The sequence below is a fragment of the Aquarana catesbeiana genome, linkage group LG05 (assembly GCF_042186555.1).
Source record: "Aquarana catesbeiana isolate 2022-GZ linkage group LG05, ASM4218655v1, whole genome shotgun sequence".
NCBI lineage: Eukaryota > Metazoa > Chordata > Amphibia > Anura > Ranidae > Aquarana > Aquarana catesbeiana.
In genome coordinates, this window is record NC_133328.1 from 635,051,847 (window position 1) to 635,078,046 (window position 26,200).

At 47.4% G+C, this 26,200-nt stretch overlaps 1 protein-coding gene across 1 annotated transcript in view; it reads left to right on the top strand.

Moving 5' to 3' along the window:
• The window catches only part of NRBP2 (nuclear receptor binding protein 2), a 176,383-nt gene that overhangs the window by 67,608 nt on the left and 82,575 nt on the right, over positions 1 to 26,200 (top strand). The window contains exons 2-4 of the mRNA XM_073632374.1: positions 15,760 to 15,882; positions 19,380 to 19,481; positions 24,009 to 24,098. Of these exons, the coding sequence (XP_073488475.1) occupies positions 15,760 to 15,882; positions 19,380 to 19,481; positions 24,009 to 24,098 (315 nt within the window). The remainder of the gene's footprint in view (positions 1 to 15,759; positions 15,883 to 19,379; positions 19,482 to 24,008; positions 24,099 to 26,200) is intronic.

Sequence of the window (26,200 nt, forward strand, 5' to 3'; positions counted from 1 at the left end):
CCGGGCTTACAGGATGTCCTGAGGCAGGCCAGGAAAGTCTGTGTGCATTTCCGCCGGTCATATAATGCCAGTGCTCGGCTGACGGACCTCCAAAAGGAGTTTAACCTGCCCAAGAACCGCCTAATCTGTGACATGCCCACCAGGTGGAACTCAACGTTGGCCATGCTTCCGCGGCTGCACACGCAGCAGAGGGCCATCAATGAGTACCTGTGCGACTATGGCACCAGGACAGGGTCAGGGGAGCTTGGTTTTTTTTCCCCACGCCAGTGGGCCATGATCAGGGATGCATGCACTGTCCTGTCACCATTTGAGGAGGCCACGAGGATGGTGAGCAGTGACAGTGCATGCATCAGTGACACTGTCCCCCTTGTCCACCTGTTGGAGCACACGCTGCGTGGAATAATGGACAGGGCACTTGAGGCAGAACAGAGGCAGGAAGAGGAGGACTTCCTTAGCTCTCAAGGCCCCCTTTATCCAGACAGTGTTCCTGCGTGCCCGCCGATCACACAGGAAGAGGACGAGGAGGAAGAGGAGGAGGAGGAGGAGGAAGATTGTGTCAGTATGGAGGTGGAGCCTGGCACTCAGCATCAGCAGCAGTCTTTAAGGGATCAGTCCCAAGAAACACATGGACTTGTACGTGGCTGGGAGGAGGTGGCTGCGGACCATATCGTCCTTAGTGACCCAGAGGACTCCGGACCGAATGCCTCAGCAAACCTACGCTGCATGGCCTCCCTGATCCTGCAAAGCCTGCGTAAGGATCCTCGTATTCGTGGTATCAAGGAGAAGGACCAATACTGGCTGGCAACCCTCCTTGATCCACGTTACAAGGGTAAGGTTGCGGACCTTATCTTGCCATCGCAGAGGGAGCAGAGGATGAAACATCTTCGGGAGGCCTTGCAGAAAGGTCTGTGCAACGCGTTCCCAGAGACTGGGAGGTTACAAACTCCTGTTTCTGGACAACGTGTTGCTGAGGCTTCGGTCAGTCAAAGAAGGAGCGGTGGAGAAGGTGGCCGTCTGACCGATGCGTTCAGACAATTTTTTGGTCCGCAGCCCCAAGGTATGATCGGTTCCAGCAACCATCGCCAGCATCTGTTTTACATGGTGCAGGAATACCTAGGGGCAAGATCAGACTTGGACACCTTTCCCACCGAAAATCCTCTGGGTTACTGGGTCTTGAGGATGGATCACTGGCCAGAGCTTGCACAGTATGCAATTGAGCTACTGGCCTGTCCTGCATCCAGCGTTCTTTCGGAACGCACATTCAGTGCTGCTGGAGGCTTGGTAACCGATCACAGGGTGCGTCTGTCCACTGACTCGGTCGATCGACTGACCTTCATAAAAATGAATGAGTCTTGGATCACCACCAGCTACCAAGCACCTGATGCTGATGTAACCGAATAATTTTTTTTGAAATCTCAGATCCCTTCCAAGACTGCTTATGCTGATGCTGAGTGACTATCCCTGAGTAATTATCCTCTTCCTCCTCAATCATCACGCTGATAGCTTGTAAGAACATTTTTGGTTCTGGGTGCCACCACCAGTGCCTAAGGCACAATTATTCAGCCCCTGTTTAACAGGGGCGTGTAATTACGATTTTTGATGTAATACTTTGCAGCAGGGCTCGTTCCTGTATTCCAACTAGAGTGTCTGTGAGGGGTTGCAGTGTTGTGGCACCAGCACCAGTGCCTAAGGCCTAATTTTTCAGCTCCTGTTCAACAGGGGCATGTAATTACAATTCTTGATCTAATATTTCACAGCAGAGCCCTGTGAGGGCTTACAGTGTTGTGGCCACAGCAACACCTAAGGCCCAAATTTCTGCTGAGTATATAGGGCAGGACCCTACTTTCAAACAACTAACTTACAAACAACTCCTACTTGCAAACGGAAGGAGACAACAGGAAGTGAGAATAAATCTACCCCTAGGAAGGGAAATTCTCTCCTGTAAGAGTTAATATGGGAAAAACATTTCTTCTTTCCACTGATGCTTTCCAATCCATTGGGACAAAAAGTGAGGTGAAATCTTCTGAAGAGGAGGAAAGACAGCAAAACAAATGTCACAGGGGTGATAACCCTTCCCTATGTTTTCCAAAAAGCTTAAAAAAGATTTTTTGGCTGGAGCTAAACACGTTAAAAATGTACCCGTTCAAAATTACAAAGAGATTCTACTTAACAACAAACCTACAGCCTGTATACTGCTGTTCAGAGTATATAGGGCCTGGTGGCCCCACACCTTTCCTTATTTTAATTTGGGTGCGGGGTTCCCCTTAATATCCATACAAGACCCAAAGGGCCTGGTAATGGACTGGGGGGTACCCATGCCGTTTGTCTCACTGATTTTCATCCATATTGCCAGGACCCGACATTACATTAAACCCGCAAGCAGTTTAAAATGAGATTTTTTCCTTTAAAAATGACATTTGGTGCAGGGACTGTTCTAAACACGGAAAACACGCGTCACTTTACAGGCATACTATAGACACCCCTCAGGTACGATATTTAAAGGAATATTTCACTTTTTTTTTTTTTACTTTAAACATCATTAAAATCACTGCTCCCGAAAAAACGGCCGTTTTTAAAAGTTTTTTTTTGCATTGATACATGTCCCCTGGGGTAGGACCCGGGTCCCCAAACCCTTTTTAGGACAATACCATGCAAATTAGCCTTTAAAATGAGCACTTTTGATTTCGAACGTTCGAGTCCCATAGACGTCAATGGGGTTCTAACGTTCGTGCGAACTTTCGGTCCGTTCGCAGGTTCTGGTGCGAACCAAACTGGGGGGTGTTCGGCTCATCCCTAATATAAATATATATATATATATATATATATATATATATATATATATATATATATATATATATATATATATATAATATTATATAGGAGGGGGGGGAGGTGAGTTAATTAATAATTGCTTTATAAGCCTGTGAGTTTTTGAATTCAGTCCAATTGTGCCATGTGTGGCTAGCTGTAGATCTTATGTGTAGATCTCAGTGAGAGCGGTTGGAGCTTCTGAGTTTCTTCTTGCTGGATTTGTGTTTCCTGTAAAGATGTAGAACATGCAGCTATGTAAAAAGACAATAAACTTCTTTTCTTCTGATCTCCATAAAAGAGCACATTGTTCTGGTGTCTGTGCTGACAGTAAAGGGATATTTCGGTCACTTTCACTTTTTTATTTTTAGCTTTCCTAACATGTTTTAGATATAGGACTTAAGTTAGTTGCCATGACAACACAGCATTTTTTTTTCAATTTTTTATAATGCCAGTTTATTCTGTTGGTAGGGCGTTGTTTTGCAAGAGACAGAACACAGGTTTACTGGGAAATTTGACTTTACGCTCCTCTGTGGCCCTGGACTACAATTCCATTTGAATGCGGCCCCCAAACTGTTCTTGATGTTGTTTTAAGGGTCAACCCACCCAAAGCTAGTATCTCAAGGTTTGGCGGAGGCAGCTGTCAGAAACCATGAAATCAGGCCGAGACAGAAGTACAGTTGAATCACACTTGTTCAATAATAAAAGTAAAAAAAACAAACGTAGTCAAAATATAGCCAAAGTTCGGTAACCGGAACGGATAGTCAGCCAAGCCAGAAGTCAGGGATTAATGTAGTGGAACAGCAAGCAGGATCTGAAGCCAGAAGGGATGTCAGCAAAGCAAGTCTTGAACAGGATTGCAGGAGCTAGGTTCTGTGATGTTGACCAAGGACGAAGGCAGGGATCCTCTGGACTGGATGGCTTAAGTAGGCAGGACTGACGAGCAGGATATCATCAACAACTGAGTAACTGTGGAGAGATAGGAGCTGGCAATTAGCCGACAGCTGAGCGGCCAGCTAAGAGAAGGAAGGGCTGGGCCCAGCCCTGACAGCTGGACAGTCTCTCCTTCCTCTTGAAGACTGGCTTGGTGAGATTCTGGGTCTGTACACCCGCTGTGCCCATTATGAGGGGTTAATTTTGTTTATTGAAAAATCTTACAAACAACAACTTATATACAATAAAACCATAATAAATAAATAAAACATGTTTACAAAATAATTGAATATAATTATACAAAACAAAAAAACAAGAACATAATGGTGCAAACCAAATTGCGCACAACATAATACCTACAAGAGAGCCAGGCTAAGGAACATCACCGTCACCATGCATGTAGCCTTTTATCAAAAATATATTTGATCTGAAAATCTAGGGGAGTGAAACAACAATACAAAGAAAAGCCGTGCACCCCGAGATCAACAGGCAGCAGCTACATAGTCCTGATATTCCTCCACGCCCTTATCCAGGCCTCCTGCTGCCACCTGCCTTTCTCAAGACCCTGAATCTTCCCAACCTCACCCAGAAAGTCCTGCATCACCACTTCGAAAGGGAGGATTTTACGTAAGGATACCTGACACTGTGCACTCCACATGAAATAATGGACCACTAGACTAAGAAAAGTATTTCCAAATCATAATCCCAACGAGTCTGGAATGCTCCATACACCCACTCTGCATAACTCATATGGGGGAGGAAGGGTATACTCGGAGCCCTCCCCACCCTCTTGTACACCTCTATATTTAAAGGGCAATGAAGTAGAAAGTGATTCATGGACTCCACCACTCCTCCACACTCCACTTCCAAGTTGCCCTTCACATAGAGTTTTCCATGAAAGGCAAGCCAAGCCTGATCCCTAAACTTCATTGGGATTCTCTCCAAATGAATCAATCGCAAACCCACCCCCGAAACCAGGCTTGGGCAATCCCTCAAGGCCAGTGGCTCGCAAAAAGCAGAAATCATGATCTGCTTCTCAAGAAGTTCCCATGGAAGAGATCGGACTTTTCCTGCTGTTACTTGCCACTGCAGAAGCATTTTCAAACACGGGGCAACATAAGCCGGGAGCATATCATGCTTGACCCTCAGGCTTTTCACTGGCTCACCATTTTCCCAGTCTCGTAGAAAGGGCCTAAACCAGGACCTACCCAGGTGGTCTCTCTGCCTACATGTTACCAAGATTGTACTTTTCAAACATCAGAAAAAGACTATAGGGTTGATCATCCCTAGACCACCCTCCCACCTAGGAAGGTAAGTCACATTCCTTTTGACGAGGTTTATTTTGTTCCCCCATAACAGATGGAAGAAACTATAGACCCTGGTATAGAGAGAAACTGGCAAAATACAAACAAAACTGACATACAGAAAAATTGGAATCAGGTAAATCTTGGTCAGATCAACCTTTTCCCTCAAAGAAAGCCGCCAACCTTTCCAGCTTGCCACCTTGGCATTGACATTCTCCAGCCTGTTCATCCAATTTGCATGACCATAGTCATCTGGGCCAAATTCAATGCCTACAACTCTAATTTTTTGTTGGGGCTTCAGGAAGTCATCCAGGAGAACAAAGCTCCCACCTCCCACGCCCATCCAGAAAGCTTCACACTTGTCCTGGTTGTCCTTTGAACCTGATGCCTCTGTATACTGCCTTATCACTGAGACCATCTCCTGCGCCTCCCCAGTCCCAGAGACAAAACAGAAACATCATCAGCATAGGCCACAACCTTCAAAGGAGGCTCACCAGCGATGCCCAAAGGTACCCCACACAAAGGTCCACTCTCTAGCCTTCTAATGAAGGAGTCGATTGCAAACACATATAGCAGAGGACTCTATGGACACCCCTGACGCACACCCAAGCCGACCACGAAGGGCTGCCCGACCCAACTATTAACCAGAGGAAAGCTTTCAGCCCCTTTGTACAAAATCTTGAGCCAATCAATGAAACCCCCACCAGGCCATTATTGCCAAGAAGGATCCCTGACCTAGACTTCGTCAGAGAGCCCGTACTGTCCTTCAGGCCATTGACTGTCTTAACTGCTACGCTCTGTTTACAGTTCTGGTAAGGGTCAGGCGAATGGTATTTTGCGTAATCCCTCTCCTGAACCAAAGAGGCGTGCCGGTCATATTGATGTCTCCTAAGGAGGAGCTTCACCTCAGAGATCGCCCCAGGATCTTCTCTATTCGAAACAAGGCGGTCAAGTTTCTTCCGCAAACGCTGGTACGTGATATACTTATCTTGCTGCTTCCTTCTTCCTATGGCCTTGAAAAGCCCAACAGTCCGCTGTTTTACGAGCATCCTCCATGTCCAGGCGGAAAAACTCTCTCATGAGCTCAGGCTTGTTGTGCATTGCCTCAGGACACTGACTATAAGGATGTCCTACCGCATTGCACAGATTGCACCTGATGATATTACAATCCTTTGCCAAATGTCCTATACCCTGACACAGAGAGCACTTCATCACTGGACAGGAGGATGCAAGATGCCCTTTATCTCCACATTTGTTGCAGAGCTTTGGCTGGCCCGGGTAGAAGATGGTCAGCCTGTCCCTCCCCAGGAAAGCTGAGGATGCTGGACAACATTATCAATTACTTTTAATTTTAACTGTACAGACCATCCCCCTGTCCATATTCCCCACTCATCCAAAATCTTTTTTAGGGGGCTCAGGACATCTCCATACCTCCTCAACTATACAGTTAAATCCCCTTGTGGTATGAACTCATTGCGGACCAAAATTGTGACCATTTGAATGAGTGGCTGGGGATGAGCCCTTTCCAGTCCAGCAGGTTTCTACACACGTGCTCATATTTCTCCAAAAATATGTCCAAAGACTCCGGACGCATAAAGGACAAATCATACTTATAGGAACCGGCCGGACTGATCAGGGCGATGATATCTGTGGGCCTAAACCTCATTTGCAGAATCTTATCTACCACTGCCCTCCTATGTGGTGGGATTCCTCCTCTCTCCAATTTTAACTAAACAACATTCCTCCTTTTAAACAGGGAGGAAGATAGAACATTTCCATATTCCTTCCCTGCTTGCTCTCCCTTCCCAGATACTGTAGTAGCAACACCAGCATAGGTTTTTCTTACACCACCAGCATTTGCAGTCTTGTTCTTAGACACATTCAAACCTGCTGGCAGAGAGTCTGAATCAGCTGGGATAGCAGTCTTCTGATTACCAGAGGTGAGACCCGCCCTTTCACCCTGCTCTGAACACTCAGCTTCTCTCCTGGGTTCAATTACAATCCTGTTCACTGCAGACTCCTGGAGAGATGTAGCACTCCTGCACCCAGCATCTCCTCCACCATTCACAGGAACAGCTACTGTGTCTGGTCCAGGCAAAGTCTCTGTATTGTCCATTGAGCTCCTCACTGCAGACTCTTCCCCCAGAAGCTGACAATTACTCTCACCAGTAACATTTAAATCTGAGGTTTTGATTCCAGCAGGTAAATCAGACTGTGCATTGTCTATGGGTCTGGGCTGACTGCCTGTAGGACTCTCACCACCATCCTGCACACACACTGTACTTGCTTGCTGTGTTGTCACCTCTGCGATTTCATGTCTGACGGTGGGATCAGACTTTCCCTGAGCTGCTGCAGACTTCATGGTGGATCTTGTTCTTTCCACGGGTCTCTTTTCCACAGGGCGAGGAACGGTGTCCATCTCCTCATCACCATCCAGGAAAACCGCATCCGGAGGGGATTCCAGCTTAGTGATGAACTCCAGCATGCCAGTACCTTCAACCTCCTCAGATCTTCCATATTGCTGGGGAGTGAGGGGGACAGAGGGCTCCGCCATTGAGGGCTCAGCAGATTGCTGAGGTTTTGAAGAGCTGGGCTCATCCTCCGGCCCTTTCTTACTCTCTGCTGACTTTGTCGGTACCTGCATCTCCTCACTGGTTGGGTCACCTTCCATGCAGGAAGTGGCTCCTCTCCTTATGCGATTAAATCGCTCCTCATTCCTATATTTTTCTTTAAATAATCCGCTATTCTCCTTCAGAGAACTGACCAGTTCCTTCTACTTTCTCACAGCTTGTTCCAAGTCCTTCAACAGTTCCTTCTACTTCTTCACAGCTTGTTCCAAGTCCTTCAACTCAGGCCTCAGAGCCGGTCTCTTCTTACTGTACACTTTGGCACAAGTCATCATTTTTTTTCTTTCCGAATTCAGCCATCAAAACCAACAATTTCTCCTCTTCCTTCTCAATCCGCTTCAGCTTGCTGACAGTCCTCTGTCTAAAGGCAGACAGGGACTCATCTCTCCTTGGGCCAGGCCCAGTATCTTCCACAGGCCTATCCAGGGTGCCCCCGTCAGAGTCCTCCCCAGGATCCAGCATTCCTCCTGTGGCAGAGAAGCAACTCTAGCCCCTGGTCTCTGGAAGCACAGGAGCTAAGGAACCAGCAACCCCACACCTCACTATCAAGGAGCAGAATGGCAGTTTCCCACCATCCCTGTGCTGAGTTCCTGGGTCTGTACACCTGCTGTGCCCATTATGAGGGGTTCCCACCATCCCTGTGCTGAGTTCCCTGGTCTGTACACCTGCTGTGCCCATTATGAGGGGTTCCCACCATCCCTGTGCTGAGTTCCCGGGTCTGTACACCTGCTGTGTCCATTATGAGGAGTTCCCACCATCCCTGCTGAATTATTTATATATTATACAGAATGTAACAGGCATAGTTGCAACACCAAAAACTAACCAGGAGTCAGTATTTATGGGAGATCTCAATGTTGGAATAACCAAGATGTAGAAGAAGCCGGGGACTGACTTGGGCTCACATTCTCCACCTGCAAGTCATATATCACTTTAGGGGTAGACTGGACCAAGCCTTTCTTTTTTTCTCACATTACATTGTTGTTGAGCAGCGCAGAAATCATATTCTTTTTTTCTTCAGTAGAGAGAAAAGTTACAATAGTCTAACAAACAAAATCAGTTATCAATTTTGTTTATCTAAGCCAGGGGTAGGCAACCTTTGAGAGGTAGAACAAAGATCACAGGGTTTTTCTTTTTTGTTTTTTAAAATAAATGAACTAGCAATGCCTGTGGAAATAGTAAGGAAAATTGAGAAACATATAATAAAACAAATGTCACTGTAAAAATATCAACTTGGCCTACTGTAAAAGTGGACAGTGTCAGTAGAGCAGTGAACGGTGTCATACGATAAAAGGTGGAAAAACTCCTCAAGAGATCGGCTATGAGGAATAAGTGGGTTTAAAGAGGAGGTCCACCTTAAAAAAAAAATTATTAAAAGCCAGCAGCTACAAATACTGCAGCTGCTGACTTTTAATAAATGGAGCAATCACTCGGTTCTCGGCTGCTCCCACCACCAGTGGCGTCACTAGGGGGGCCAGAGGGGGCCCCCCCAACATTATGCTGTGCCCCTCCATGTGCCAGCCCCCCCCCCCCAAAAAAAATTTTTTTTTTCTTTTTTACAAAAAGGCAATGTCTTTTTGTTTGCATTCATAGCGGATGCTCCGCATCTTACTCGGGCCACAACTGGAGTAACACAGTCTCTATTGAGAGGGAGAGCGTATCCAGTCAGCTCCTGCGGGTGATTCCTCCCCCCTCCCTCTGCTCGCTGACACTGAATAATGCGAGCGCTCACACAACCATGGACGCCCGATCTGCTCCTTCCCCTGCATCCTCATTGGCAGGGAGAAGAGCGAGTTGCAGGAAGGACTCCACCAGGATTCTCAGTTACTGAAAAAACAGTCTTTAGGACAGGGGAAACAGCCTGTAAATTCCAAGAGATGCCAGACCAGCGCTGTCAATAGCAGGACCAGAGCCTTGTAGAGTGGGATAATTATCGTTTTATCTCTGGAGTTGATCCCCTTTTTAATGCCAATATTCTGTTTGCTTTGTTAGCAGCAGCTTGGCATTGCATGCGATTGCTGAGCCTATCATCTACTAGGACCCCCAGGTCCTTTTCCACCCTAGATTCCCCCAGAGGTTCTCCCCCCCCCCCCCCCCCAGTGTATAGATTGCGTTCATATTTTTGCCACCCAAATGCATTATTTTACATTTTTCTACATTAAACCTCATTTGCCATGTAGTCGCCCACCCCATTCATTTGTTGAGATCTTTTTGCAAGGTTTCCACATCCTGCGGAGAAGTTATTGCCCTGCTTAGCTTAGTGTCGTCCACAAATACAGAGATTGAACTGTTTATCCCATCCTCCAGGTCGTTTATGAACAATATGGTCCCAGTAGGGCAGTGGACGGTGTCAGTCAGTAGAGCAGTAGCCAATGTCAGTAGGGCAATGGACGGTGCCGGTAGGGCAAGGGCAGGGGACGGTGTCGGTAGGGCAGTGGACGGTGTCGGTAGGGCAGTGGGCGGTGTCGGTAGGGCAGTGGACGGTGTCAGTCAGTAAAGCAGTAGCCAATATCAGTAGGGCAATGGACGGTGCCGGAAGGGCAGTGGACGGTGTCGGTAGGGCAGTGGACGGTGTCGGTAGGGCAGTGGACGGTGTCGGTAGAGCAATGGACGGTGTCGGTAGAGCAGTGGACAGTGTCGGTAGAGCAGTGGACAGTGTCAGTAGAGCAGTGGACGGTGTCGGTAGGGCAGTGGACGGTGTCGGTAGAGCAGTGGACGGTGTCGGTAGAGCAGTGGACGGTGTCAGTAGAGCAGTGGACAGTGTCGGTAGAGCAGTGGACGGTGTCAGTAGAGCAGTGGACAGCGTCAGTCAGTAGAGCAGTGGATGGTGTCAGTAGGGCAGTGGATGGTGTCAGTAGAGCAGTGGACAGCGTCAGTCAGTAGAGCAGTGGATGGTGTCAGTAGGGCAGTGGATGGTGTCGGTAGGGCAGTGGACAGTGTCGGTAGAGCAGTGGACGGTGTCAGTAGAGCAGTGGACAGCGTCAGTCAGTAGAGCAGTGGATGGTGTCAGTAGGGCAGTGGATGGTGTCAGTAGGGCAGAGGACGGTGTCGGTAGAGCAGTGGACAGTGTCGGTAGAGCAGTGGACGGTGTCAGTAGAGCAGTGGACAGCGTCAGTCAGTAGAGCAGTGGATGGTGTCAGTAGGGCAGTGGATGGTGTCGATAGGGCAGTGGACGGTGTCAGTAGAGCAGTGGAAGGTGTCAGTAGAGCAGTGGAAGGTGTCAGTAGGGCAGTGGACGGTGTCAGTAGAGCAGTGGAAGGTGTCAGTAGAGCAGTGGAAGGTGTCAGTAGAGCAGTGGACGGTGTCAGTAGAGCAGTGGAAGGTGTCAGTAGGGCAGTGGATGGTGTCAGTAGAGCAGTGGACGGTGTCAGTAGAGCAGTGGACGGTGTCAGTAGGGCAGTGGATGGTGTCGGTAGAGCAGTGGATGGTGTCAGTAGAGCAGTGGATGGTGTCAGTAGAGCAGTGGACGGTGTCAGTAGAGCAGTGGAAGGTTTCAGTAGGGCAGAGGATGGTGTCAGTAGGGCAGTGGATGGTGTCAGTAGGGCAGTGGATGGTGTCAGAGCAGTGGACAGTGCCAGTCAGTAAAGCAGTAGCCAGTGTCAGTAGGGCAAAGGTTGGTATTTTTTTATTTTTACTATTTTATTTCTTTTATTACTTTTTTTACAGTTCATTTTTTTATTATTTTAGCAGCCCTGTTTGGGGGTATAATTCTGGTGAGATATCAGTGATCGACTAAAACAGACCTGTGATGTCTCACTCTTGAGACAAAGAAAGTAGATTGAGGACACAGTCCTCAATCTCCATCTCTGCAGCTTCAGCTACACCGAATGAATGAACAGAAAAAGCTTTGCACAGTATCCCTGTTCATTCACAAACTGAAGCGCAGTAAACAGTTTACTATGCTTAAGTAATGAATGAACACAGTGAGTTGTTGGTGCCAATCACCTACTGTGTTCGGTCAGAAATGGAAGGGATCATTTTCCGAGCTCTCTCCATCTTGAAATGATCCCCGCAGTAACCAGCGGGAGGGTAGAGGAAGGGAAGCCAGCAGTGTGGTGGGGGGGGGGGGGGCTGTGAGTGCCCTGGACTTTGCTTTCTTGGATTGCTCCATTCAAGTTTACATTTTGATTTGAAGATCTATAATTATTAATCTATTGATTGTTCTCCTGTTTGTTACATTGACTTAGCGCCTCAGGGGCCCCCTTCTGAGTCATTTTGCTTCCTTGCTCTGTCTCCTTTATGGTCTCTTTCAGGCTGGCGGCAGTGCGTACTATCCTCTGAAAAGCGATCTGCGGTGGATTGTTTTTTCACAGGGCGGTAGAGCAGCAGTCAACAGGCATTCAGGAAGCACTATTGACACCTCCTGACTCGTTGTGTGTTTTCTTTTTTTTTTTTATTGCCGAAAGGCAATTTTAAATTGCGGGACTGCACCACAACTGCGAGGCAAGCTTCTAGTGTGGCCCCTGTCATTTCAATTGGTGGGGTTGACAGGCGGTGCCCAGGTTAAAAATTCTGTGGCTGCCATGCTCTGCATGTGTACAGCCCCGTCAGGCTGTAATGTCCTAATTTTGGGTGGGCAGTACAACTCGGTTGCCTGTTTTTACCACCCCCCCTTGCTACCCATGTGAAAAAGAGCCTTAAGGCTGCATTTTTCAAGCGGTTTGTTGCACATTTTTTTGCGCATCTGCTGCCCGTGTTTGGGGGTGACCTTAACAGTGATTGGGGCTGCCAGCACAACGCGAGGTCCTTTTGCGCGTTCCGTCACCACATGTCCATGGAGCGCTTAGATGTGATTGGTGTCTTAGTCCCGTCACTTTCCCGTGTCGCTATAATTCTCCTGCGGTGAGTACTTCCGACTTGTTCAGTCTGATCGCTCTTCGCACGCATATTACTGACACATTTCCCGGGGGGGTTTGTCCTGAACCAACAATCTCTTCTGCTCCAGTTGTCAGCTCTGCGGCCTGGGAGTCACTCTCTGTCTATTTTTATCCTGGGAAGTCTTTACCGGCCATTGATGTCAGTGCAAAGCTTTCTATACACATACAGTTGCAACCCCCCCCCCCCCCTCCAAACAATTGACACACTAGACATAAAATTCAGACATTTTCCTCATTCAGAAATTCGGGTGTATCCGAATTTCCGAATACAACAGTAACGAATTTCAACAAACTCGAATTAAACATTGACGAATGAAAGGAAATTTTGTTTGTTTTCATTCGGATGTTTGAAGCATCCAAATTAAAAGAATGATTCAAATTCATTTGATAATAGATGGTTGTTAACACTTTTTTTGGTGAATGGGTAGGCCACATTCATACACAATGGGGGGGGATCTGGTAGCCCCTTTTTTAAAGAGGGCTTCCAGATTCCATTAAAGCGGAGGTCCATCCCAAAAAAAAAAAAAAATTAAAAGCCAGCAGCTACACAATACTGCAGCTGCTGGCTTTGAATAATACCCTGTTTCCCCGAAAATAAGACCTAGCGTGATTGTCGGTGATGGCTGCAATATAAGCCCTACCCCCCAAATAAGCCCTACCCTGTTTCCCTGAAAATAAGCCCTACCCTGAAAATAAGACCTACAATGACTTTAACTAGGGCTTATTTGGGGGGTAGGGCTTATATTGCAGCCATCACCGACAATCACGCTAGGTCTTATTTTCGGGGGAAACAGGGTAGGACACTTACCTGTCCCGGAGTCCAGTGATGTCGGCACCGCAGCTGATGTTTCCATCAGCTGTCGGGTGAATGCCGCCGCCATTGCGGGTAAGGGAACCCGGCAGTGTAGCCTTACGTCGTCACGCCGGGAACCCTAGTGCGCATGCGTGAGGCCCCGCTCCTCTCTCCTACTGGCCCGGCGACGGGGAGAGGAGGTGGGAGAGAGCCCCGCGGTGATGTCATGGGCCGCGGCATGGACTCCTGGAAGTGGGAACAGGATACCTGTCAAAGACGGGTATCCTGTCCCCCCTCCCCCCCCCCAAAAGGTGCCAATTGTGGCACCGAAGGGGGAGAGGAGACACATGAGCGGAAGTTCCAATTTTGGGTGGAACTCCGCTTTAAGCCCCCCCCCTGCCCAAGAGACCCCCACAACCACTGCCCAGGGTTGTGGGGGAAAAGACCTTTGTCCCCATCATCATAGGGACAAGGTGCTTTGGGCTCCCACCCCTGCCCCCAAAGCCCCCTCTCCCCCATGTTGAGGGCATGTGGCCTGTTATGGTTCAGGAAGGGGGGAGTGCTCGCCCCTTTCCTGGCCTGACGGGCTGCAGGCTCAGATAAGGCCACTTTCACACTGCGCCATTTTTCAGGCGCTTTTGGACTAAAAATAGCGCCTGTAAAGCGCCCCCCCTGTAGCCCCAGTGTAAGAGCCCGAGTGTTTTCACAGCGGGGCGGTGCGCTTGCAGGACGGGAAAAAAAGTCCTGCAAGCCGCATCTTTGGGGCGTTGTGGGAGTGGTGAATAATACCGCTCCTGCAAAGCCCCTGCCCATTGAACTCAATGGCCAGTGCTGCCAAAGCGTCTGCAAATCGGCAGCAGCGCTTTTAACCCTTTTTTCGGCCGCTATCAGGGGTTAAAAGCGCCCCGCTAATGGCCGAAAAGCGCAGCTAAAATGACGGTAAATCGCCACTAAAACTAGCGGCGCTTTACTGCTGACGCCCCCGGCCCCAGTGTGAAAGTAGTGTTGGAGACTAGTACTGATCATGGGGGGGACCCCACGCCATTTTATTTTTAAAAAAATTCCCGAGGGGGGTGTCTGGTATGGATGGGGGGGGGCACGCTTTTTTTTTTTCCTCAAGTTTTTAAAGTCGTTATTGTTTGTTTACATTCTGCTGTCGGCAGGGAATCCCGCTGACGACAGATGGGTCATGGTTGTTAAGGACGCCGCAGCCGGCTTGCCAGCTTCTGCTCCTTAACAACCAGCTATTCTTCACACAGAATTTGGTTCGGTCAATCAATTTTCGACCGGTTCGAATTGAAAATTTTGTAATTCATTCGAAAATGAATAAACAAAAACCAAAAGGAAGCTAAATCAATTCCAAAAACGAATAAGGAAACAAAATTTGTAACATATCCGAAATGAAACTAAACAAACTTTTCCATTCTGAAAATGTCTAGTCCACACCATAAAAAAAATGGAATCATTTTTTATTTATGCGGATGCTTATATATTGCTGACAATTTACGCAGTGTTTTATACATTGTATATTCCCATCGGCCCCAACTTCAAGGAGCTTACAATGTAGGGCCCTTATCTCACATACAGTACATACACATTAGGGCCAATTTTTGGAAAGAAGTCAATTAACTTACCAGCATAGGGGGGAGGAGTCATCCCAGTTGTGCTCATGTGTTGTCACCCTGTCACATGTCCCAGTAGTGGAGGCTTCACGTGGCCATCCCGTGGCACATTCCACAGGTAGGGTCCAAGATTCTCACTTTCAGAAAGTCAGTCCAGAGCAATGGTGTGCAGCTGAACCCTGGACCAAGCACACGTAGATAGGAAGTTGCTGAAAGAGACTGCAAGAGATCAGCAGCACTGGGATGGGGGGTGGGGGGGAATAGGATATTAAAGAGAAAAAAATCTATGTCCATTGTTTATGATGAGACAGAGCAAATACATGTCATACATGAGTGCAATACTGTACTTCTCACCGCAAAGAATATACACCTCCCTTCACATCCTCTCTGATAATTCAGAGACCCTTTTTTGAGTGTTTTTGTCTGAGGATTTACTCTCGTCAGCTGCTGATCAGGGGATGTGTGACCCCCAAGCATGTGAGACTTCGAAATGAGATTAAGTCCTTCTGTATGGCATTTGGATGAAAATTTTGGAATGAGATCTGAGCTTTGCGGTTATTGGACGAAGTAGCTGCTTTAAAAGGATTTGGTGTAATGCGGGATTATGGGGGTTTAAATCCTTGGATTTTTAGACAATATCAACGTATGTACGGCTGTATGGAGTTTATTAAATGATACATAATAAAATATAGACGTTTACTGTTGGAGAGGGTCCTGATGACTTTCTACTTTACAGCGGAGCGAAGAGCCATGTGATCTGCACCTATACTTAACCCTTGTTGTTGTTGTTGTCTGCAGGTGAATCAGGGGAACATGGCGGGCATAGAGTGCACCTACCTGGCGATGGACACGGAGGAGGGGGTGGAGGTGGTGTGGAATGAGCTGCATTTCACAGATAAAAAAGTCTTCAAGACTCAAGAGGTAAGAACCACCTGTAAAGGGTCCAGAACTGTGCACCCCAAATTACAGAAGAGTCCATAGCCCTTACCCAAAGCAGTCTAGAACTGTGCAATCTAAATTACAGGAGAGTCCAGAATCTTCACCCCAACCAGTCTGCAGCTGTGCACCCCCCAATTGCAGTAAGGTTCATTGCCTTTACCTAAAACAGTCTAGAACTGTGCACTCCAAATTACAGGAGGGTCCAAAACCTTCACCCCAAACGGTCTTGAACTGTACACCCCAAATTATAGGAAGGTCCATGCCTTTCACCCCAAACAGTCTAGAACTGTGCAATGCAATTTATGGGAGGAGCCATTGCCTTTACCCCAAACAGTCTAGAACTGTGCAATGCAATTTATGGGAGGACCCATTGCCTTTACCCCAAACAGTCTAGAACTGTGCACCCCAAATTACTGGAGGATCAATAATCTTTACATCAAACAGTCTAGAACTGTGCACCACAAATTACGAAAGGCTCTATATCCTTCACTCCAACCAGCCTAAAAATGCAAATTGCAGGAGGGTCCAAAGCCTTTACCAAAAATAGTCTAGAACTGTGCTTATTTATAGGAGGGTCCATAATTATAGGAGGGTCCAGAACCTTCACCCCAAACAGTCTAGAATAGTACACCCCAAATTACAGGAGGGTCTATAACCTTCACTGCAAACAGTCTAGAACTGTACATGTCAAATTACAGGAGGGTCCATAACCTTCACCCCAACCAGTCTGGAACTGTGCAACCCAATTTTTTGGGAGGACCCATACCATTTACTCCAAACAGCCTAGAACTGTGCACCCCAGGTAACTGGAGGACAGATAACCTACACCACAAACAGTCTAGAACTCTTCACTCCAGATTACAGGAGGGTCCATAACTCTGCACTCCAGATTATAGGAGGGTCCATAAACAGTCTAGAACTGTGCGCCTTAAACTATAGGAGGGTCCATAAGCTTCAACCCCAACAAAATATAACTTTGCAGTCCAGATTACAGAAGAGTCCTTAACCTTCACCCCAAATAATCTATAACTGTACACCCCAAATTGCAGGATGGTTTATATCCTTCACCCCAGTCCAGAACTGTGGACCCCAAATTAAAGGAGGACCCATAACCATCACCCCAAACAGTCTAGCGCTCTGCATCCTGAATCACAAGAGAGTCCAAGACACAAATAATTCACCCCAAACAATCCATTTATCTTCACCCCAATATACAGATACTTGTCAGCTTAAAGAATTCTGGTATAACATCTTTTCTACCCTGTAAGGGGGAACACCAACCTAATGGACTGTACAAATAATTCGAAAATCGGACGAAAAATACAGTTTTCAACGCGATCATGCGATTATCAGATCGTTAGTACAGAGCTTTGGAGAGCCGATCACGGCAGTTCATCCGATATTAGAGCGGACAAGCACGAAAATTTTCCTCGTACGATACCAGATCATATGATTTTCGTTTAGTCAGTATAGTTGTCATCCGAAAATACAATACAAATAGACTGCAACACATGACTTCACTTCCGATTTTTTTTTTTTTTTTTCTGTCGTATGAGAATTTTTGTGACTTTAGTAACCTATTCAATTCCTACTTGTGACTAGTAAGTGAAAAAAGTTGGACGATTTGTCGTCCGATTTTCGGATCGTGTGTATGGGGTATTGGAGAAACATTTTACTCACCCTTGTATTAATATTACCTTCTTATCTGAATGAAGTCGAACTATAACAGTGTTAAAAAAGTGTCCAGGCAATTGTAAACCAGAAAGTTCCCATATCAGGAACATTGATCCATCCCACAATCCATCTATAAGCAGCTAAGACCCTTTTCCCTCCACCCCCCCCCCCCCCCACCCCATCCCCTAACCCTACTCCAAGGGCATCTGAGACCACCCCAACCCCTCCTCTATGAGCACCCGAGACCCAACCCCTCATCTATTAGTACCCGGGACCCAACCCCTCCTCTATTAGCACCCGGGACCCAACCCCTCCTCTATTAGCACCCGAGACCCAACTCCTCCTCTATTAGCACCTGAAACCCAACTCCTCCTCTATTAGCACCCAAGACCCAACCCCTCCTTTATTAGCATCCGGGACCCAAATCCTCCTCTATGAACACTAGTGATTCCCAACTTCTCTGTGAGCACCCAGGACCCTCAACTCCATGAGCACCAGAGCCTCCACAACTGCTCCTTCATAAGTACCTAATACTATTCCTCCCCCCATCCCCTCCTGTGTGAGCATTGGAGACTCCGCTACCTCCTCATCCATGAGCATTTGAAACCCTACCCCTCATTCCTCTTCTATGACTGCCCAAGACCTCCAACCTTCTCTATGAGCACATGAAACACTACCCACAACCCTCCTCCATGACCACCTGAGACACTACCCACAACTCTCCTCCATGAGCACCTGAGACACCACCCACAACCCTCCTCCATGAGCACCTGAAACACCACCCACAACCCTCCTCCATGAGCACCTGAGACACCACCCACAACCCTCCTCCATGAGCACCTGAGACTCAACTTAACTCCTTCATGAGTACTTGAGACCCCCTAACTCTTCTTCCATGTTTATCCAAGACCCCACAACCCCTTCTCCATGAGTATCTGAAGCCCTTCCCCAACTGTCCTGCGTAACTAGCAGAGACCCCCAACTATTCCTCCATTAACATCTGAGACCCTACCCCCCAACGCTCCTGCATGACTGACACACCCAAATTTACACCTCCATGAGCACCTTTGGCCCCACCCCCAAACCCTACCAACCCATGTGTACCTGAGACACCCTAACTCCTTCTCCATGAGTATCTGAGACCTCCCAACTCCTCCTTCATGAACATTGCAGACCCTACCCTCAACCCTCCTCCATGAGTACCAGAACCCCCCCCCCCAGCCAGCTTCTCCTCCATGAGCATCAGAGACCCTACCCCCCAAAATTCCTGCATGACTAACACCCCCAACTTCACCTTCATGAGCACCTTTGACCCCTCCAAACTATACCTGAATAATTGCCCTCCCCTCTTTTGCACACACATACACCCTTCCTTCATGAGCATCTAAGACCCATCCTCAAACCCCATGAGCACCTGAGAACCCCCAACTCCTCCATGAGCATATTGGACCCTACAGCCAGCTCTCCTGCATGACTACCTAACATACCCCAACTTCACCTCTATGAGTGCCTGAGATGCCCCCCTATCCCTAGACTTCTTAAATTAAGACGCCGTCCCCTTATTTCTGATAACACAATGTCATGGGAACAATGTTTCTTTCAGTCATCCATCACAATTCAGTTATTTTGTTTTAGACATTTTTAATCTTCCAATATATTTTATTTTTAGTAGACAGATACATTTAACCATTACATAACCACACACATACATTCAGTGTCTTTACACACAAATGTGCACTTTGGCTGTTTTTTCCTTTTTTGTGTTACCCATGATCTCCTGCTTCCCCTCCCCCATCCCCTTGCAGGACAAGATCCGTACCATGTTCCAGAATCTGATGGTCATTGATCACCCCAATGTGGTGAAGTTCCACAAATACTGGTTGGATGTGAAGGAGTCCTCCGCACGGGTAAGAAAATGTGAAACTGATCCGCGATAAATCAAATCTATGTCCTTTTTTTCCCCACAAATAGAGCTTTCTTTTGGTGGTATTTGATCATCTCTGCATTTTTTATTAAATTTTTTGCGCTATAAACAAAGGACGACCGACAATTTTGAAAAAAAAAAAAAAAATATTTTTTTTATTTTCTTCTATAAAACATATCCAATAAAAAAATGTAAAAATTCAAATTTCTTCATCAGTTTAGGCCGATATGTATTCTGCTACATATTTTTGGTAAATAATCCCAATAAGTGTATATTGATTGGTTTGCGTCTACAAACTATGGTATATTTTATTTCATTTTGTTACTAGTAATGGCGGTGATCAGCAACTTATAGTGGGACTGCGATAATGCGGCGGACAAATCTGACACTAACTGATACTTTTTTTGGGGGACCAGTGACACTAATACAGTGGTTAGTGATAAAAAAATGCACTGTCACTGTATTAATGACACTGGCTGGGAGGGGGTTAACATCAGGGGTGATTATAGGGTTAAATGTGTGCCTAACATGTGTTTCAATGTAGTGGGGGGAGGTGATTCAAACAAAACGATGCAACGCTCAGATCAGTGGAAATTCAAATGCAAACTGGAAGTTTCTGGGTGCCAGAGCTGTGGTGTCCTCCCGTCCACCAAAAGACAATGTAGTCATAGGAAAGAGACGGCTGGCAACTCCATAATCCACAAGTATTTACGCCGTAACAGTGATATACAGATGGTGGCAGGCGCGTTTCGTCGATTGAGCCTTGTTCACAGCACAGTGGGGGACGTGCTTTTACTAGGGGAAGGGAATAGATCCATGTCCTTGCTTTATGGAAACACAGGATCCATGCCTTCTGTACTGACAGAACGGCAATCTGCCTTGTTTACAGAGACCAGTGATGGAGAACCTTGGCACCCCAGATGTTTTGGAACTACATTTCCCATGATGCTCAACTACACTGCAGAGTGCATGAGGATCATGGTAAATGGAGTTCCAAAACATCTGGGGTGCCAAGGTTCTCCATCACTGACATAGACAGACTGCCACTCTATTAGTCTACTGAGCGATCAGTGGGTGCCGGCAGACATCGGGTCCGTGGGACCTGCTGATCAGTTCCCGCACTTGCGCCTGATACCCGCTCAGGGCGGCCGCCCTGTAGCAGCAAGTGTGTTTACATATTAAACAGCTGCAATGTTTTACCCCCCCCCCATTCACACTTGAGTGTAGCATAGGTGGGTGATTTTGAGGCTTCTTCTGGTGCGTTTTTGCGTATGAAGTGCAGGATCGGGCCAGGATCATGCATTTTTGGTCTGTATATTTTTATTATAGGAGCACGCCCTTGTGCGCATTATTAGTACACTCCCAATAAAGTCAATGGGGCCAAAATAACACCCCATTCTGCTTCAAAAGTAGCTCAGGTACCTTTTCAAGCTTCAAGCATTGAGCTACAGGCATCTGAATGCTCAAATGTGAACAGAGACAATTAGAACGCACGGGATTTGCTTTGTTGAGCATTTTGGAGCCTCGAGCTACAAAATGCTAAGGCATGATTGGGGGGGGGGGCTTAAGGTTGTGCTAAGGGGTTGATTTACTAAAACTGGAGAGTGCAAAATCTGGTGCAGCTCTGCAGTGTGTGTCCCGGCCAATGGATGTGCACCGCCACCCACCAATCATTGGTAAAACACAAGGCAGAGCTCCATTCTGACGGGGGGGGGGGAGTGATGGTTTTTCATTCCCTGCATGGCAGGGAAAGAAAATCCATCACAGCCCTTAGCGAAAGCACCACACAGCACACACAAACACTGGCTAGGCACACCGTCAACCCTTTGATTGCCCTAAATATTTAACCCCATTCCCAGCCAGTGTCATTAGTACAGTGACAGTGCATATTTTTAGCACTGATGACTGCATTAGTGTCACTGGTTCCCGCAAAGTGTCAGTCGGTGTCAGAATGTCCGCCGCAATATTGCAGTCCCGCTATCCATTGCAGATCGTCGCCATTACTTGTACAAAAATAAATACAAATTCCAGTATATATCACAAACTTTTTAGACGCTATAACTTTTGCGCAAACCAATCAATAGATGCTTATCGGGATTTTTAAATTTTTTTTACCAAAAATATGTAGCAGAGTACATATTGGCCTAAATTTATGAAGAAATTAGATTTTTACTTTTTTTTTTGTTGTTTTATAGCAGAAAGTAAAGAAAAATATAGATTTTTTGTATCTGTCTTTTTTTGTTTATAGTGCTAAAAATAAAAAAAAACACTGTGGTGATCAAATACCACCAAAAGAAAGTTTTATTTGTGGGGAAAAAAAATGCATAAATATTATTTGTGTACAGCATTGCATGACCACGCAATTGTCAGGTAAAGTAACGCAGTGCCGTATTACATGGTCTTGTAGGGGGGTAAATCTTCCGGAGGTCAAGTAGATACACATAGCCGATCAGCAGGTCACCAGCCATTGGCCGTTGAATCATTGTCCGGGACTTGCGGACAGGCAAGTAGGTAGCTATGTATGGCTACGTCACTTTGACTACAGCGGCTGCTCACCCGGCGGGTGAAGATAGTCCAAAGAAAGGGGAAAAAATAAAGTATCATAAAAACAGATTATGTACGGATACACATCTTGATGCATTTAAAGGCTTCTATACACAAGTATTTTACAGATCATTTCGCAGGAACTTTTCTCCTAGAAAACACAATGTGTAATAACATTTTGTATTGCTGTGTGAATGAGGCCTTAAAAGTGGCATTTTTGATGCCCTGTGTGCATGAAGCCTCATTCTATGCATCTTTTGTAACCCTGATGAAGTAGGATTCTTGGCCCCTGAAACGCGTTGCCTGTCTTTTTCCTTCCTGTTGTTACAGTTGATATTAATAATGAAAAAAAAATTTGGACTCGGCGCAATTTTTTTTTGTTTTTCATGTGGACCTGGATTCCCTGTTTTTTGGGGTTGGGGGCCATCTTTGTGGGGAGGTGCCAAAGCCAGACCATTAGGCATAACTGATGTTCCTCGTTCTGGGTTAAGGATCTGTGTCCAATGCCTCTCCCCCATCTTCTATTGGTCTCCTGAGTGGCAGGGACAGTCTCTCCTGAGTGGCAGGGACAGTCTCTCCTGAGTGGCACCGGCCGTCTCTCCTGAGTGGCACCGGCAGTCTCTCCTGAGTGGCACCGACAGGGAGGTGCCAAAGTCAGACCATTAGGCATAACTGATGGTTCCTCGTTCTGGGTTAAGGATCTGTGTCCAGTGCCTCTCCTCCATCTTCTGTTGGTCTCCTGAGTGGCACGGACAGTCTCTCCTGAGTGGCAGGGACAGTCTCTCCTGAGTGGCAGGGACAGTCTCTCCTGAGTGACACGGACAGTCTCGCCTGAGTGGCGCGGACAGTCTCTCCTGAGTGGCAGGGGCAGTCTCTCCTGAGTGGCAGGGACAGTCTCTCCTGAGTGGCACCGGCCGTCTCTCCTGAGTGGCACCGACAGGGAGGTGCCAAAGCCAGACCATTAGGCATAACTGATGGTTCCTCATTCTGGGTTAAGGATCTGTGTCCAGTGCCTCTCCTCCATCTTCTGTTGGTCTCCTGAGTGGCAGGGACAGTCTCTCCTCAGTGGCAGGGACAGTCTCTCCTGAGTGGCACCGGCAGTCTCTCCTGAGTGGCACCGGCAGTCTCTCCTGAGTGGCACCGGCAGTCTATCCTGAGTGGCACGGACAGTCTCTCCTGAGTGGCACGGACAGTCTCTCCTGAGTGGCACGGACAGTCTCTCCTGAGTGGCACGGACAGTCTCTCCTGAGTGGCAGGGACAGTCTCTCCTGAGTGGCAGGGACAGTCTCTCCTAAGTGGCAGGAACAGTCTTTCCTGAGTGGCACCGGCAGTCTCTCCTGAGTGGAAGGGACAGTCTCTCCTGAGTGGCAGGGACAGTCTCTCCTGAGTGGCAGGGACAGTCTCTCCTGAGTGGCACCGGCAGTCTCTCCTGAGTGACACCGGCAGTCTCTCCTGAGTGGCACCGGCAGTCTCTCCTGAGTGGCGCGGACAGGCTTTCCTGAGTGGCGCGGACAGTCTCTCCTGAGTGGCGCGGGCAGTCTCTCCTGAGTGGCGCGGGCAGTCTCTCCTGAGTGGCGCGGGCAGTCTCTCCTGAGTGGCGCGGGCAGTCTCTCCTGAGTGGCGCGGGCAGTCTCTCCTGAGTGGCGCGGACAGTCTCTCCTGAGTGTCGCGGACAGTGGCGCGGACAGTCTCTCCTGAGTGGCGCGGGCAGTCTCTCCTGAGTGGCGCAGGCAGTCTCTCCTGAGTGGCGCGGGCAGTCTCTCCTGAGTGGCACGGACAGTCTCTCCTGAGTGGCGCGGGCAGTCTCTCCTAGGTGGCGCGGGCAGTCTCTCCTGAGTGGCGCGGGCAGTCTCTCCTGAGTGGCGCGGACAGTCTCTCCTGAGTGTCAGGGACAATCTCTCCTGAGTGGCGCCGACAGTCTCTTATGTATTGATGTTGATTGCAGCCTTTCTCTTTTCTCCCACAGGTAGTCTTTATCACGGAGTACGTCTCATCTGGAAGTCTCCGGCAGTTTCTGAAGAAAACTAAGAAGAATCATAAAACAATGAATGCAAAGGTGAGCGTCCCTCCCGTCCTCTGCAATCCTGAGGGGGGAAATGTGTTAGCGCACATCCCTATTCTACTGTATGCCAGAGCCTCTTCACCATGTCTGCATATTTTATGTATTGATTGACAGTCATATGGTTTGCTCATCGGCTTATGGGCAGAGGGATACAGAGCTTCTGTTAGAAGCCACAGGGCCCCATACAGCCAAACTGACAGCCCCCCCCCCCCCCCCACCCCCAGTTTTCTATGCTTCAGTTATGAATGAACACAGTGTGTGATCAGTACCAATCAATCATTGTGTTGATTTGGGAATGGAAGAGGCTGACATATTTATCACACCCAGAACCAAGAAAAAAATTCTCCCAAGGGCCTTTAGGGAGCAGAAAAGTTCAAACTAAATCATAAATGGATATATAAAAATACTTTTTATTGGTAGAAATTATTAAATCTTTTTATATCCATTTATGATTTAGTTTAAACTTTTTCTGCTGCCTAAAAGCCCTTTGGGAGCGTTTTCTATTTGCTACTCGCCCCAAACTTTTTGGAAATAGAAAATGCTCCCAAAGGGCTTTTAGGCAGCAGAAAAAGTTTAAAACTAAATCATAAATGGATATAAAAAGATATAATATTTTCTAAGATTTTTATATATCCATTTATAATTTTAGTTTGAACTTTTCTGCTGCCTAAAAGCCCTTGGGAGCATTTTTCTATTTCCAAAAAGTTTGGGGCGAGTAGCAATCTCTTTTCACCCAAGTGAATGGGTTTTCTCTTTTTCCTATTTACCGGACTCTTCCCCCCACCCTCCATCCCGAAGGATCCTATTGTGTGGTTGCAGCTGCTGGCAGAAAGGAGAGGAGAGAAGCCCGTGCACGGTGGGGGTGGGGGAAGGCCACACGGGGGGGGCTGGGCAACAGGGAGAAACGTATGAGCACAGGGAGGGTGATGAGTGTATCGGGGGGTGGGGGGGGGCAATTACTGGAAATTATCCCCTGTATGTCTCCCTCTGCAGCAGCTGAAAGCCTGGGGGAGGGAGAGGAGACGAAGCCGGCTTTCAGCAGCTGCAGAGGGAGACATACAGGGGATCAGTTCTAGTAATTGACGCCCCCCCGCCGTGCTGATCATCCTCCCTGCCCACATCTGATCCACCCTGATCCACCCTACAGGAGGACTGGTGGTACCCCCTTATCCACAGTCTTGAAGGGCTATAATAAAGTGTCTGTACTGGGTGACGTGTGATTTACAGAAAGTGCATCTGATGCACACACAGGGGCTCCCTGGCTTAGTTCAGGAGAAGTCCTCCCTGTTAATCTGCCCTTAGGCCCTGTTCACACTGGCATTAAAAGCAGGCGTTTGAGGCACATTTTTAACGCTCCTCAGACGCCTAGTAAAGTAGTCTGCAGTTGATAATATGAACAGTGCACAACCATGAAGCGTTTGCGTCATGTTGCGTCTTTGCGCTTTAAGAATGAAGCTACGTGTTGAGTTTGGGCTCATTTAGATGTGCAAAGATCTTTGAGCGCCCACTTAATTTATTAACTACTTTTGCCGCAAACCGCCGCAGCTGTACGTCGGTACTTTGACGCTAAATACCGGTGTTATGGCAGCAGCTAGCTGCCATAACACCGGTATTTTCAGAATACTGGCGGGCAGTCCGCTTTATGATAAAAGTGGTCTCTGCGGTGGATTCGCTGTGAGATCGCTTTTATCGAGGGCAGAAGAGGGCCCCCCCGCCGCATTCTGGTCATCTCCTCTGCTTACCAGAGCCATCGGTAGCGACATACGATCGCGTCCTCTCCCCTGGCAGGCCTGAAGCCGAGTGAGGGAAAGATGGCCCCCCCGCTCAGCTCCATAACATTGGATGATGGAAGCAAAGTCACTTCCACCCAATGGTCTTAAAGGGGAATTTTTTTTTTTTAAGACATTTTATTATTTATTTTTAAATTAAATTATTTTTTATTGCATTTAAGTGTAAATATGAGATCTGAAGTCTTTTTGACCCCAGATCTCACATTTAAGAGGTCCTGTCATGCTTTTTTTCTATTAAGGGATGTTTACATTCCTTGTAATTGGAATAAAAGTGACCCAATTTTTTTTTTAAAAGGGGACAGTGTA